We start from the raw sequence: 16,222 nt of genomic DNA on the forward strand, positions 1-16,222 counted from the left end.
CTGCAGAGCGAGTCCTTACAGAGACGCTCAGAGCACGGCGACCCACCGAGGACAAAGTCCCCGCTAAACAAGCAGGAACCTGCTGGAGCGTCGGCCTCATTTACGGCAATCATCTGCTGCTGTACAGGAAGAGCTCCCCCCAGGGTTTATAAACAAACACACACACAGTGACTTGCAGTCATTTCCTGCAGACTTTCACTAAGCCTCACGTCTGATTGAGGAAGAAGATCTGGATGTTTTCAGTCTTCAGGGAGTCGAGTCCTCGTGGTGATGAAGACGTTTCACATCTCCACAACACCACAGATACACCGAGTTCTGATAAAACTCATCATCATCCTGAAGATGTTGGAGGTGATTCACCTTTGCCAAGATTTCCTCCTCTGAGCAGGGAGCAGACAGCTTCCTGTCACACTGAGGAGGCGAGTGTGGCCACAGGGAAACAAAGATAGTGTTACATTTCACTTCAGGTCACTTCCATTAAAGCCGCCGGGTACGACTCCGGTGAGGCTCCACTGCTCAGCAGGCATTCTCGTTATCATTAACTAAACTTTACTCATCATTAATGCTTGCAGACCGACTGGTCAGTGTGCTGGGCTTCGATGTTAAACACTGACTCATTATTACTGATGCATAGACTCACAGTTACAACCTGGCACTGGCACTGGCACAGCACGGCACAGGTGGAGCAGGAATACTCCACAGGAGGATTACTCCACGGGAGTAACCTGCACATTTAGTCATCACCACCGGTGACTGGGGCAGCCCTGCAGCCCTGCAGTGTTTATCGACTGCAGCGTCACGTTAACCTGAAAAAATCTGCTCTCCTGCTTTACTGCGACACGCTCCGTATGCTCTGAACCTGCAGCTGCACGCAGGGAAACAATGACAACATCTCTATCCAGCATCAAAGTTTAATGCAGCATGTCTGGACTTACCCATAATGCATCTGTGGTTGTTTCAGTATCACCAAAGTGTGTCCTGCATCAAACCTCACCAGGAACAACTCAGAAAGTCTTCTAGACTCCGTTTGTGTTTAGACTGCACAGGCTGTAGCCCCACCCCCTCTGATTCAGTAGCCCCGCCCCCTGTGAAGGGCAGTGTGATCAGGAGTCAACGCTGCTGAGCCAGATCACTGTTCACCGACGTCATGAAACATTTTATGACTCCATAGATCAACTTTGACGACCACCTAATTTTCTTTCTGAGTCCTGGAATCACCTGGAATTCATCAAACTTCCTCAAGTTTCCTGGAATCTTCTAATGGACATTTCCCTCAAGTCCCTGGACTCTTATCACACTTCATAAATAAGTCTTGGAGTTTTTCTAAAGCTTCAATAAATCCAACGGCCAAATCTTCTAAAAGGATTCAGCAAACACTCCAAAAACACAGCTCAAACGTCCAAACCAGCAACGTTAAACGTTCTCCGGGACTCGAACAGCTGGAGCCTCTGCTTGGACTCCCCGTTTGTCCTGGGAGCGCTGTAACACTGCAGGTCCACAGGCAGCTGCAAATGGGCATTTGCTGCCTGCAGGAAGCAGCCTGCAGCTGTCTCAAACTGCAGGAAACATGCAACTCAGAGTGTTGCAGTCCAGCAGCAGCTGTAAGCAGACACACTACACACACACACATATGCACACACACAGAGTAAAAGCAGCCAATCAGGAGAGGATGACTTTATGACTGCCCGTTAACCAGGATGCAGAGCTTTTATTTCTGCGACTGACAGGAAGCTGGCTGACTGATGACCCCAGAGCCGGTAAAGTCCTAACGGTGCAGTGTCACAGCAAAACATCCGGCTGCAGCTCATTTAGTGCAAACACAGCAGCGCGCTCAGCCGGCCACCTCACCTGGGACACACCTGGCTTCAGGACAGCCTATGAGGAGGAAACAGCTTCAAACACGAGATGACTCAATCTGTTCCACCCTCTGGGTAAACGAACCACCTGCTGAACAACATGAAAGCAAGACATCAACTGCTAAAGGTCAAAGGTCACCCAGAAAAGAGCAGAGCTGCATTCTCGATGCTCCACCAGTCAGATAAGGAAGTCCCAGAGAGCTGATCATGTGGACGCTGAGTTTCACTGAGAGTCGTCAGACCGAAGACGCTGAAAACCTTTGAGTTCTGAAAGGAGCTGAAGGTCAGAAACACTCTGGCTGAACCCGCTCCATCTCCACGCACCAACAGCTGATTTACGGCCTGCTGCCACCCACCTTTACTGAGGCTACGTCCTCCCGCCCACACTGAGACGGCATTTTGGGTCAAGGAAAACGCAGCGTGGTGAAAACGCTCCTGAAAGCAGAAACATTTGAAAACGCCGTTTTCGCAGTGTGGACAGCGAACCCGGAGACTTTTCGAAAACGATGACACATTTCAGTCATATGATGCAGTCATGTGACCAATTAAACCAAGATAGCGGAGGGCAGTACAGCAGTTGTTTTGTTTGCAGTTTTGACAGCCCTGTTAAAGATTACAGTTGTTGCCCGTTGCTTGAACACTATAAAGCCATGCTTAGACTAAAGTAACACAACTTGAAGCTTTTGTTACCAGACCTCAAACACTTGTACCCCTACCTTAAACAAAAGCACTGCTTTGCACCCTAGTTGCAATTATGCAACACACATGGTCCTGCATAGTACACTCTATTTCATACATAAGACACTTCGTTCAGAAAATGAAATTTCAGGGTGCCATTTGGAAAACACATGTATCCAAAATACAAAACACATCGGGTAATTGCAACCACTCAATACACACCTGAAGGCACTTACTTGCAAAACTGAACACCAATTAGCCAACTACAAAAAGCCCTCAGTTTAGCCAATTCAAGAACTTTGCAAGCATGGATGGAGGGAGAGCAAGAGGAAGAGGAGGAGGAGGAGGAGGTCGAAGAGGCCATGCACGGACCCATATTTCTGATGAAATAAGAGCAACTTTGGTGGACCATGTCATCAACCACGGCCTGACTATGAGGGAAGCTGGGCAGAGAGTCCACCCACATCGAAGCTGCTTCACAGTGGCATCTGTAATACGAACATTCAGACTAGAAAGCAGGTCTGTCTTCACCTCTCTGCCTTCTACTCTACTCAGATGGTTTCATAGCACTGTTCTACAGTATATCATCATATCAAGTGTGCAGGGTACTGCAGGGTGCTAATGCTGCTTTTGCAGCCAAAGTGGTGGTTTCTGTGAAACATAGCATGATTACTTATATTGAAGTACAGTGTTGTACAGTGGATGATACAGTATATACAGTAAAGTACTGTAAGAAAGTAAGCAAAGCCATGACAGCATGTGGTTGTATTTCTCTAGAACGACTCGAAGACCTTCTGAGGCAGGACGCCAACGCCTGTTCACACAACAGCAGGAACTTGCTGTTGTGGACCTAGTGAGGGCAGACAATGCCATCCGTCTCCACCAGCTACGAAAGCAAATACTTGCAGACAGGCGAGTGTTCAGCAACATAAACCATGTGAGCATCACCACCATCAGATGCATCTTGGGTAAACACAGCATCACCATGAAGCAGCTCTACAGAGTCCCATTTGAGAGGACCAGTGACGGGGTCAAAGGACTTCGAGCTGAATATGTACGGGTACGTGTAACTGTCCTTTACATGACAATAGAGTATTGGTGAAGTCCAGTAGCAGCTGAATATGTACCATATCAGTACCACATGGATCCATCCTGAGAGCTACACAGGTACCTGTGTGATGGGTGAGGGTTCTGTATGTGTAGCACTGTAGTGCAGTGATATGTTCTCTTTGTTTTACAGAGAATCTCGGCCATGGATGGAGCTGCACAGCCTCATGAATTCATTTTCATTGATGAAGCTGGATTCGACCTGAGCAAAACAAGACGACGGGGTCGTAATGTAATTGGCCAAAGGGCAGTTGTGCACGTCCCAGGGCAGCGCGGGGGAAACATCACATTGTGTGCCGCCATAAGCCTTCGAGGGCTTCTGCATCATCATGCAAAACTAGGTCCATACAATAGCCAACACATACTCACATTTCTAGATGCTCTCCATGATATAGTTGTACAGAACAGACCAGATCAGCCCAGGTTTGTGGTGATCTGGGATCATGTCAGTTTCCATCGGCTGCTCTGGTCCAGGCCTGGTTCTCCAACCACAGTCAATTTGAAGTGGTATGCTTGCCCCCTTACTCACCATTTTTAAACCCTATAGAGGATTTTTTTAGGCTTGGAGATGGCGTGTATATGACCGCCAACCACATGCCCGCATGCCTCTTCTGCAGGCAATGGAACAGGCCTGCGGCGACATTCAGGTGACAGCAATCCATGGATGGTTTCGACATGCAGGAGGATATTTTCCCCGGTGCCCAGCGGGAGAGGACATTGCTTGCGATGTTGATGAGGTCCTGTGGCCAGACCCCAACAGACGGCGGGATCCATGAGCCCACGTATGCACAATTGTCATGATGTTTTGTGTTTACAGTATAGTTTTTTGGTTTTTTTGCATGATCTGAATTCATGGTACTGCAGTGGACAATATTGAGTAGGCCTATTTGCTTTTTTGGTTGTTTGTGTCTCCTGAAAATATGCCTTCTGAATAAACAATGAAAATCAAAGACTGCAGTGTTTTATATAAAGTAGACTAGTGTGTCCCCTGATCTGTAAGTGTTTGCATGTGATGCAGGTATGTGTCATTCTGTCAACAGAGTTACATTTTGACAGAGGAATGTTAGGTTTTGAGAGCAGAGTTTCCATTTGGCAGAGATGTGAATGGTATATTTCCCAGTGTTGTGTCATGTTTACTTGTGTTTAGAGTTTTGGCACAATGAGCGAAGTTTTGCAAAATGTGTTCAAGCAAAGGGCAAAAACTGTAATAGTTGAGCCGCCAGCTCATCTTTAAACCCAAGCAGCAGAAAAAAGTTCAAACTCTGAAAACTCAAAACGTTTGCTTTAAAGGCGACGCCCACACTTCATCGTTACCTGCTGACATCAGAAAGCAATGCGAGGAGTCGGATGGTCACAGAGGTAAGAAGCAGCTGCTGCTCATCAAACACAGAAACTGACGGCGCTAACGTGACGTTGAACATGATTTGAACTCCCCTGAGGGTAATGACTAGGAGTGGGTATTGATTATCGATTTATCGATTAAAATCGATTCTAGCTTGGATTACGTGATACGATTCATTAAAATCCTGAATCGATTTTTAAATATAATTTTATTTTGCCCGAAACGCCAGAATCTCAGGTTAAACCTCACAAAATTTCAACAACCAGCAAACATTTAAAACAGTAACTGAGAGCAGGAACAGGCTTCTGCACAGAGACGTGAACACAAAGCTCGACCCGCCGACGCATCAGGATCATGTGACTTTCTCACCGACGATCTACTGCAGAATATTCTTATAAAATCTCAGGCCAGGAAAATCTTTTTCTGTTTTAACCTCACGTACTTTGACACAAAGGCCTCTGCTGTGATGCTCACACCGTTGATAAAGTCTCACAAGTGTCAGCTTTCTTTTAATAGATATAAAAAATGGAAATGCACTGATGCATGATCTGAATTATAATATTTCTGACTGAGGCAAAATTTCCCCGATTCAAATTGAATCGATTCTAGAAATCAGTGACGATACTCAGCCCTGGTTAAAACCTCAGAATCACTTCTTTTATTCCAGTATTTCCACCTTAAACCCGTCTCTGCATCTAATTTATTTATCTAATTTTTCTAATTTAAACCCTGAGTGTCCACAGCTCGTGTGCTCAGATCACAGCAGCTGGTCTACCTGCTCCATGACTGAAGAGCAGACACACCCACTTCACCACACACTCACTGTTGTAATTACACGTCAGCGAGGAGCTCACAGCCGGAGCGAGTGTCACGATAAGGAATGTTATTTTACTGTCACTGTGTTATCATTCATATGCACTGTCATTACAGAGCAAGCAGACTTTTACTAAGTAAAGCAGCTGAGCGATGCTGCAGCGTTCAGCGCTGTCGCCTCACAGCACCAAAGTCCGGGGTTCAACTCCAGTATCTGGGCGGTTTCCTCCAAACACGTGCAGTCAGTGTCTATGTGTTAGACTGGAGACCTGTCCAGGTGTACCTCTCACCCTGTGACAGCTGGGAGAGGCTCCACCCCCCTATCACTGAACTGGATAACCAAAAGAAAACGCATGGACGGATGATTAAAGCAGCTGAACGGCATGCTGGGTAGGAGGTGCTCTGTCTGCTGTAATGCAGCGTGATTTAACCTTGACTGAAGACTGTTTTCACCTGCAGGTGTCGCTGCAGCGTCATCCTCTCGCAGTTTCCTGTCCGACCCTGAACACATCCTGCCAGCTGTGACATCACTACAGACCCTGAACCGTGGAAAAGCTCCCCTCAGTAACCCTGCCCGCACAAATGTCTGCTCTCTGTAGGTTTTAAGCAACTTGAGTTCAATGAAATTATTTTATACAAATAATACAAAGTTAAACTACACAAATATTTAAAAAACAGTAAATTATTAAATTTAAAACCAAAAGAAAGAAACATTAAGATCACAACTAACAAAAGCAGTAAACAAAAAATAGTTTTAAACTAAATCTTTAAACTAAGTTTTCTTAAGCTTCAGTGGGTCTGGAGGTCAAAGGTCAGCAGTTTGTTTCTGGTATGCTGAGAATTAAAAGAGGAACTGGCCTTTTCTTTTCCTCCAAAACTTGTTTCCTGTGTGGAAACTGCAGGAAATGACACGCTGCACAGGACTTTTATTTTGGAGGACTCTGTAACATATTGTTCTTTAACCATTCCTGAACACTTATTTTTGCCTTTGTGCCATTTTACCAATCATTTCAATAAAAGTAAAGTCCAGGTGTTGTAAAAAGATATTTGATTACATTAAAGTCAACAATCAGAGACTTTATCAAAGGGTCATTTTCATAGTCTGGGGACTTACCTGTGTGGGAGGTGGGGCTGGTGCAGCCTCAGGTGTTGCAGGCTCGACCTGTGCTGCAGGGCTCGCTCTCGCTCCGACGAGAGCCTCCAGGTCCAGGTTCAGGTCCTGGATGGACTCGTAGATGTGGTGTGAATCCTCGCCCTTCACTGAGTCCCGCCCCTCCTCACCGCTCTCCTCCATGCTCTCCTCCACGCTCTCCTCCACGCTTGCTTCTTCCTCTGCCAGCTCCTCCTCATCTGGCTCTATTGGAGACTCGTGGCCATCCGGACGTCCTGCTGGGGATGAGGACATGTTGTGGAGGCTGCTGTGGGGCGGGATCACTGGTGTCTCCACCCGGATGGGCTGGGCTTGGGGCCGGGGCACTGAGAGGGGGTCTGCCGGACTGAAGCTGGGAACGCGAGGTTTCCCGGCATCCCTGGCGTCCTCCACGTAGCCTGACAGGTGAGGCGGCTTCTTGCCATCGGCAGAGTTTGCAGTTCTGTTGTTTGCTGTTGACCCGGGCTCTGCAGGGCCAGCAGGGGCCCCAGGTAGCCGAGGTGCCACATCTTGGAAGTCCAGCGGGACGCCAAATGTAGACATCCGATTTTCATTTTTGTGGTGCCTTTTGACCGCATCGGGTGTGAGTCTGATGGTCATGTCATCACTTGGTTTGGTTCTGGACTCTTCTAGAGGCTTTGGGATGAGGACAGGCACCGCCACAGGGATTGGAGCCACGACAGGCAGCACCAGTTCGGGACTGGGAGGATCAGCAAAGTCCAGAGGAGACGGTAACTCCAACGGCAGCTCTTTGACGTACTTGGCCGGAATGTAAAAGGGCTTGGAGCTGCGATCCTCCTGGACCTGCCACCAGTGGTTGTTGGTCTTCGCCAGGAGGATGTAGCGCTCATTGGGTTTGATTGTGACCAGCGCCCCATCCCGACCCTCGTACTCGTACCCAAATTCCACCAGAACCAGACCCAGACCTGAAAGAAAGGATCAGACAGAGGAACAGAAAAGTTTCAAGAAGCTGAATGTGATGACACAACGGGCCACAGATTTTAACCCAACCTTCTCAAAGCTGCTGTGTTCAGTTTTTGAGGTCAAAATGAGGTCCGGTTCACTTCCTGAAGCTATATGTAGTTTTAAAGAAGGCAGACGAGCTGGTCACGAGCAGGGAGATGGCAGTAATGTGAAGCACATGTGCTCATGAGCTGTGACTGTAAACATGCAGACGCGCCAGAGCAGCGCCATCGAACGCTCCTCTACAGCTTCATCAGGTCTTAATGTGGTGATTTCATCCAATCAGAGTCTAAATAAGCTGGAGTTCACCTGCAACAGTAGGGTGACTCACCTTTGCTCTGCAAGGAGGATGTTGCTGCCATTTTGACAACCCTGGGCTTTTCAGGCCCCGCCCCCTCGGGAAGATCTAATCTGAAGGTAACTGGTCAAAGATCACTCCTGATCCTACACCCCCGTCCTAAAGGAAAAAATAAACAAACACACAAAATAAAAACAATGCCTAGCAAACAGACAAAAATACAAACACACCTACACGAGTATTTTTGAACACGCAGCTGTTTCGTCTACGTAAACGGCGTTTCGAATCACCGAAAACAGAGTTTTTTTAAAACTCCTTTTTTGCGTTTACATGTGGACGAGGAATACAGAGTTCGTCACGCAACGTCAAAGGTATGCGCCTTTTTTCACGTCACGCTGTGGCCACGTTTACATGAGATGAATTGCAGAATGACAGAGAGAGACAAAATACTGTTAATCTGACTGTCTGCAGGCTTTACACGCAGTTACTGTCCCTCCATTTACAAAGGCAGAGGCGTCACGGTGTCATTATTTTACCTGCAGTTGTTTTTTTCCTGTGTAATAATATTCAACATTGCTGTCATACATTTTTCAAAAAATGCCTCTCTGTGCAAAATGGGTTTAAAAACATAAACAGCTGTGGGATCCTGTTTGTCTCTGATTCTGCAGGGAGACATACCTCAGCACCTGTGCAGGTGAAACCAAAGGGAAGATTTGCTTCACCATATTTTCTAGTCTCTAGTCAGCGATGCTTCAGCTCCTGCTTTGCGTTTGTGTGGGAGCCCGTGCTAGCAGTGCGTAAGTGCCCTTCCCCCTAACCCTATTCCTTTTTTTCCTTTTCATACTGCAGCGCCCCCCCTGCAAAGGCTCTGCGCCTAGGGGGCGGGCCCCACACTTTGGGAAGCTCTGCATTAACACGTTTAACAGGAATTAATTATGATCACCAGAGCTTCCCAAAGTGTGGGGCCCGCCGCCTAGGGGGACGCAGAGCCATTGCGGGGGGGGGGTATGAAAAGGAAAAAATAAATAAGTAAACGCTTGGACACTGCTAGCACGGGGCTCCCACACAAACGCAAAGCAGGAGCTGAAGCATCGCTGAATATGTTTCCAAACCAACTTCATTTTAAGCCTAGAGAAGACTAGAAAATATGGTGAAGCAAATCTGCCCTTTGGTTTCACCTGCACAAGTGCCGAGGTAGGTCTCCCTGCAGGATTGGTTTTCCCTGCGTTGGGAGCAGCGCTGGGCTGTTCAAATCACGGACAAACAGGATCCCACATTCTTGATTTTTAGTTCACAAACACTTGTTGTAATGACTATCTACTCCTGACATTTTGGAGATGTTTGCTCTTTATACAGTAAAGTTTCATTCATTTCATTTCATTTATTTGTTCATTTTCAGGCACAACAAATACCTATATTGAACATAAAATACACAAAACAAAAAACAAAACTTGCCTGAAAAAGGAGTGGGACGAAGAAAACTTATTAAATCCCACCCCTATACTCACTCATCAACAAAAAAAAACAATAAACTTCCCGCAGCTACGCCCATCATTGCATACAGACCCATCAACAGCCCCGGGCACATACAAGCATCTAAGCGGCAGCTCGCAACCAACAATTAGAGCCTTCATAACTGAATACAGAATATATAAATTATAAATTGCATTACCACAGGTAACAGGCAGTAATAACTACAAGTAACAAACACACATACATATACATACATATATATCTACACACACATGTACATATATGTACATACATACGCACACTTTTTTATTTTTTTTATTTTGGAATCCATACCAGCAATGGTAAGAGGACAGACATTACAGAGCACACTAAAACCCATCATTGAGTATACTGTGACCAGACCAACTGTTTGTAGAGAAATTTAAATCTATGAATATTTTTGCATTGTTTCAATTGTAAACTCAGACTGTTCCAGATTTTCACACCACATACAGACACACAAAAGCCTTTACGGGTTGTTCGAGTTCTGGGTAATTTGAATTCTCCAAATCCTCTCACATTATAAACCTTTTCTCGAATTTCAAATCTAGTTTGTAAATTTGCCAGTAAAAGTTTAGTAAAAGCTTTATACAAAATTATGGATGTATTGTAATTAACCAGATCCTGGAATTTAAGTAACTTTGCCTGAAGAAAGAATTTGTGAGTATGATCTAGATAACCAGCCTTGTGAATAATACGCAGTGCTCGTTTCTGTACTGTGACTAATGGATTAGTTGTATTTTTATATGTGTTTCCCCACACTTCCACACAATATGTAAGATATGGAAGAACCAGGGTACAGTACAGAGTACGAAGTGCATCTTTATCAAGGAATTGTTTCACTTTGTTCAAAACTGCGAGGCTTCTGGAAATTTTGGTTTTTATGTGTCTGACGTGGGGTTTCCATGAAATTTTATTATCAATTACGACTCCCAAAAATTTGTTTTCACTCACATTATCAATTGGTACACCTTCAATGATAATTGGTAATTCTATATTATATTTTAAATTACCAAAAAACATTGCTTTAGTTTTATTTATATTTAATGATAATTTATTTACGTCCATCCATTTTTTAATTAATTTTAGCTCCCTGTTTACGGTCATTACAAGATCAGTATAATCATCGCTACTGAAAAATATGTTGGTGTCATCTGCGAACAGTATGAGTTTAAGTACTTGAGAAACATCAAAAATATCATTTATGTATACATTGAAAGGTTTTGGTCCCAACACTGACCCTTGGGGAACACCACATGTAATACCAAGTTTCTCTGAATGGTAATGCCCTATGCTAACATATTGTTCCCGACCTGTTAGGTAACTTTTTAACCAGTTACCAGCTTTCCCTCGAATACCATATCTTTCCAATTTATCCAGTAAAATTGAGTGATTGATTGTGTCGAAGGCCTTTTTGAGATCAACAAAAATACCAACTGCATATTTATTTTTATCCAGTGTATCAGTAATTTCTTCTACTGCCTCAATTATCGCCATTGAAGTGGTTCTTTGCGTTCTGAAACCATACTGACCAACATTTATTATTTGATGTTTTTCAAGGAATTTTTCTAATCTTGAATTAAAAAGTTTTTCTAGAATTTTTGAGAATTGAGGCAGTAGAGAAATAGGCCTATAATTGGTAAAACTGTGTTTGTCATTACTTTTATATAGTGGTATTACTTTCGCAATTTTCATTTTTTTTGGAAAACAACCGGACTGAAATGATAAATTACAGATATATGTTAAGGGACTAGCAATATTCAGAATAACCTGTTTAACTACAGACATATTTATGTCATGATAATCCATTGAAGACTTACTTTTACATTTTAATGTGATATTTATTACTTCTTGCTCATTTGTAGCTGAGAGGAACAGTGAAAAGGGATTTGATTTTATATTACTGATACTTTCATTTTTATGACACGGGATGTCCGCTGCTAGTTCAGGGCCAACATTTATGAAGAATTTATTGAACCCATCGACAATATTACTCATGTTGTGATTTTCACCATTTGCATCAGTAAAATATTCAGGATATGATGTTCCAGAAGATCCTTGTTTAATTAAGTTGTTTAACACATCCCAAGTTCCTTTTATATTGTTTTTATTTTCATATAATCTTCTTCTATAATAAAGTTGTTTGCTCGTTCTTATAATATCAGTCAATTTATTTCTATATGCTTTATATCTTTGTTCCACTTCTTTTGTTTTTACTTTGATAAACTGTTTATACAGATTGTTTTTCTTTTTGCAAGCATTAATAATTCCTTTTGTGAGCCAAGGACTTTTTATCTTTTTTTTCTTTGTCATGTGTTCGTTTACAGGACAATGTTTATTGTACCACATAGTAAAAATATCTAGAAAATTATCATAAGCCTTGTCCACATCTGACTCTTCATACACCGAACTCCAATCTTGTTGTGCTAAATCGAAATTGAAGGCATGAATTGCTTCTTCATTTATTGTTCGCTTTTCTATCATGATCTTGGTATCTATTTTTTTTAAATCACAGTCACACAAAGTAAAAACTGGTAAGTGGTCAGTTTTTTTTCAAAAAGGTCTCAAAGACTTTAGAGTCAGACCTGTTACAGATCGTCAACTTTTCTTTATTATCAGGTGTGTTTCCAGAATCACTAAAAACTGCTGTAATCAAACCTATACTGAAAAAGGACAATCTTGACAAGACACAAATGAACAACTACAGGCCGATCTCAAATCTCCCATTTTTAAGTAAGATCATTGAAAAAGCAGTTTCTCAACAGCTCAGTTACTTCTTAAAACAGAATAATTGCTACGATGCCTTCCAGTCAGGTTTTAGACAGAACCACAGCACTGAAACCGCTCTGACCAAAGTGTTCAATGACACATGTCTGAATACAGACAGTGGAAAAATGTCAGTCTTAGTTTTACTGGATCTCAGTGCAGCATTTGATACAGTTGACCACAACATATTACTCAAACGACTGGAGAACTGGACAGGTCTCTCAGGAACTGTACTAAACTGGTTCAAAACATACTTAGAAAACAGGAAATACTTTGTATCAATAGGTAACTTCACATCTGAGCAGACAAGTATCACATGTGGAGTTCCCCAAGGTTCCATCTTGGGACCCCTTCTGTTTAACATCTACATGCTCCCACTGGCACAGATTATAAACAACAACAAAATAAACTATCACAGCTATGCAGATGACACACAAATATATATCACAATGTCACCAGGAGACCGAGGCCCTGTACAGGCTCTTGGTAAATGCATTGAGGAAATCAATGACTGGTTGTGCCACAATTTTCTCCAGCTAAACAAAAACAAAACTGAGGTAATAGTCTTTGGCGCCAAAGAAAAACGATTACAGGTCACCAGAGAACTTCAATCTATACATCTAAAAACCACAAACCAGGCGAGAAATTTGGGTGTAGTGATGGATGCAGACCTAAACTTAGAAAAACACATTAAGACAATAACAAAGTCAGCTTACTATCACCTCAAGAATATATCAAGGATAAAAGATCTGATGTCTCAACAGGACCTGGAAAAACTAGTCCATGCATTCATCTTTAGTAGGCTTGATTACTGTAACAGCATCTTTACAGGTCTACCTAAAAAATCAGTCAGACAACTACAGCTCATTCAGAACTCTGCTGCTCGAGTCCTCACTAAGACCAAAACAGTGGACCACATCAGTCCAGCTCTGAGGTCTTTACACTGGCTGCCTGTCCGTCAGAGGATAGACTTTAACGTTCTGATGCTGGCCTATAAAGCTCTGAATGGTTTAGGACCAAAATACATCAATGACCTCCTGACCCAGTATGAACCATCCAGATCCCTCAGGTCATCTGGATCCGGTCTTTTATCAGTTCCCAGAGTCAGAACCAGACACGGAGAAGCTGCATTCAGCTTTTATGCTCCTTATATCTGGAACAAACTCCCAGAAAGCCTCAGATCAGCTGAAACACTCAGTTTATTTAAATCCAGGTTGAAGACTCACCTGTTCTCAGCTGCATTTGAATAAAGCACCAAATCCACACTTTAAGCTTAAATTTCAAAACTTACATTTAACTACTGATTTTATCTACTGTTCTGATTTTATCTGTTTTGATTTTATATACTGTTTTGTTTGTTTGTTTGTTAATTAGTTAGTTAGTTTGTTTGCTTGTTTTAATCAATTTTAAATCATGCTTTTTATTTGTTTTTGTTTCTAATGTCTCTGTAAAGCACTTTGAATCACCTTGTTGTTGAATTGTGCTATACAAATAAACTTGCCTTGCCTTGCTTTGCCTTATATCACAGACAGCGGGATACAAATAACATCAGGCTGATCCTGCCACGATTTGTTCAAATCACAGACAAACAGGATCCCACAGCTGTTTATGTTTTTAAACCCATTTTGCACAGAGAGGCATTTTTTGAAAAATGTATTGACAGCAATGTTGAACATTATTACACAGGAAAAAACCAACCACACGTAAAATAATCCCACCGTGACGCCTCTGCCTTTGTAAATGGAGGGACAGTAACTGCGTGTAAAGCCTGCAGACAGTCAGATTAACAGCATTTTGTCTCTCTGTCATTCTGCAATTCATCTCATGTAAACAATAACGTGGCCACAGCGTGACGTGAAAAAAGGCGCATACCTTTGACGTTGCGTGATGAACTCTGTATTACTCGTCCACACGTAAACGCAAAAAAGGAGTTTAAAAAAATTTCGGTGATTGGAAACACCGTTTACGTGGAAGAAAGGTCCAAACGCATAGAAACAGCTGCGTTTTCAAAAATACATGTGTAGGTGCGGACGTAGCATAAAAGAGTTACTAGTTTATTTTATTACTGCCTGTAATTTATTGCAGTTTACTTGTATTTGCTTAATTGTTTACTAAATGTTTGAGGTGTGAAATAAACTGCAATGGAGCAAAATATGGGCGTGTGTGGTTGGAGGATGTTTTGTGCGTGCGTGGGGGGGACGGACCATTTTTCTTGTAAAACAAAGCAAAAAAAGTTTGGGAACCACTGTGTTAGTGGATGAGAGCGGTGCAGAAACCAGGAGGCGTGCTGATTCAGTTGGTGTTCCTACTCAAAGCCTTCGCCTCTGTCTGATGACACCATCAGGTAGATGCTGGCGAGCTCGTGGAAACACCTGTATAACCCGTCTGTGGGCGTTTCTGTCTGATGAGCTGTGAGAGCTGAGCCAACTGTAGCACATCTACAAACCACAGTTTTGGGCGCCACCGCATTATATCAACATAGAACCGTAAGCTAACCCAGCAGACCTGCCTTTTCACTGCAGGCACAGCGAGAACATGGCCGCTGCTCACAGTCTTTGTCTTCTTAAGCACCCGAGGCTCACTTACACATTTCACGCTTTTCATCCAACATTCACACTGAAAAATGCATCAGAGAGCAACTTGGGTTCGTACCTTGCCCAAGGCTATCTGTCTTTCCTCCATGTCTGTAAGATTCTAGTTTCCCTGACTCACGTTTCTAACAGCTGTAGAACGAACGTCTCTGAATGAATGAAAGTCTCTAACACTGAGGAAAGGACAGACTGTCTTCATGGACTGAAAGCAGAGGAATGACAGTTATCAGCTCCTCTGCTTTCATGTCAGAACAGGTCAAAGTGAGGTCTGAACTCCTCCCACAGCCCCGAAGCAAAAACACTTCAGTCCACTTAACAAACATCACATTTATCTCCCAGCGCAGTGAAGGAGTTAACGCTGCTGTGTTTCATTAACCAAAGACAAACAGTTGGAACAAATCAATGGCTAAAATAGGTTAGCTCTGTTTCACACAGAGAGTCCGAGGAAGCAGACTGCAGGCTGAAGCCCGTCTGCTTTCAGTTTTTCAGTCCTTTGTGTGAAACCCTCACTGAACATTCAAGGTTTATTTTTCCTCATATCCGTGTAAACTACATAAAACTAACACACGAGGACAAAAACAGTGATGAAATGTATCGACACTTCAGTTAAAACGAGACGAAAACATTCTGGACAGATGAGATCCAATCAGAACTAATTAGGTTAACTAACATTAACTAATTAGGTTTATTTACTTTTCCGGCTCTTTGAAACGTCGGCAATAAGGTTTTTAAATGGACTCACAATGAGGTGGAGTTGTTGCTGCGAGTAACACAAAAGTACAAAGTTGCAAAAGCGAGTGAGAATTAAAGAATTTGAAGAAAAGCTCTCTGAAGCATGTACAGGCTGATATTAATCTTTAACAGGGCAGTCAAACAAAACAACTGCTGTATAATGTCCTCCGCTATCTTAGTTTAATTGGTCACATGACTGCATCACATGACTAAAATGTGAGACTCAGATTTAGCCATTCTTATATTTGCTTGTTCTTATGTTTTTGTATTTTTCCACACCTCCGTTGCTTGTGAAGCTCGCACACAAGAATTTCACTCGCGTGTTCTGTACCCGTGTACCTGCACATATGATGTGAAAATAAAAGTGATCTGATGTGTCATTGTTTTCAAAAAGTCTGCGGTTGCGCTGTCCGC

At 43.1% G+C, this 16,222-nt stretch overlaps 1 protein-coding gene across 4 annotated transcripts in view; it reads right to left on the bottom strand.

The window, feature by feature from the left end:
• Nucleotides 1-16,222, bottom strand: part of arhgap27l (Rho GTPase activating protein 27, like) — a 40,688-nt gene that overhangs the window by 19,282 nt on the left and 5,184 nt on the right. For all 4 annotated transcript variants that reach the window (XM_082530899.1, XM_082530897.1, XM_082530896.1 and 1 more), the window contains exons 2-3: nt 8,241-8,366; nt 6,911-7,872 (exon numbers count right to left, since the gene is read on the bottom strand). In XM_082530899.1, coding sequence (XP_082387025.1) covers nt 6,911-7,872; nt 8,241-8,271 — 993 coding nt within the window. In that variant the 5' untranslated portion in view covers nt 8,272-8,366. The remainder of the gene's footprint in view (nt 1-6,910; nt 7,873-8,240; nt 8,367-16,222) is intronic.

This window comes from Aulonocara stuartgranti (genome assembly GCF_965226115.1).
Source record: "Aulonocara stuartgranti genome assembly, chromosome: 4".
NCBI classification, from domain to species: Eukaryota; Metazoa; Chordata; class Actinopteri; order Cichliformes; family Cichlidae; genus Aulonocara; species Aulonocara stuartgranti.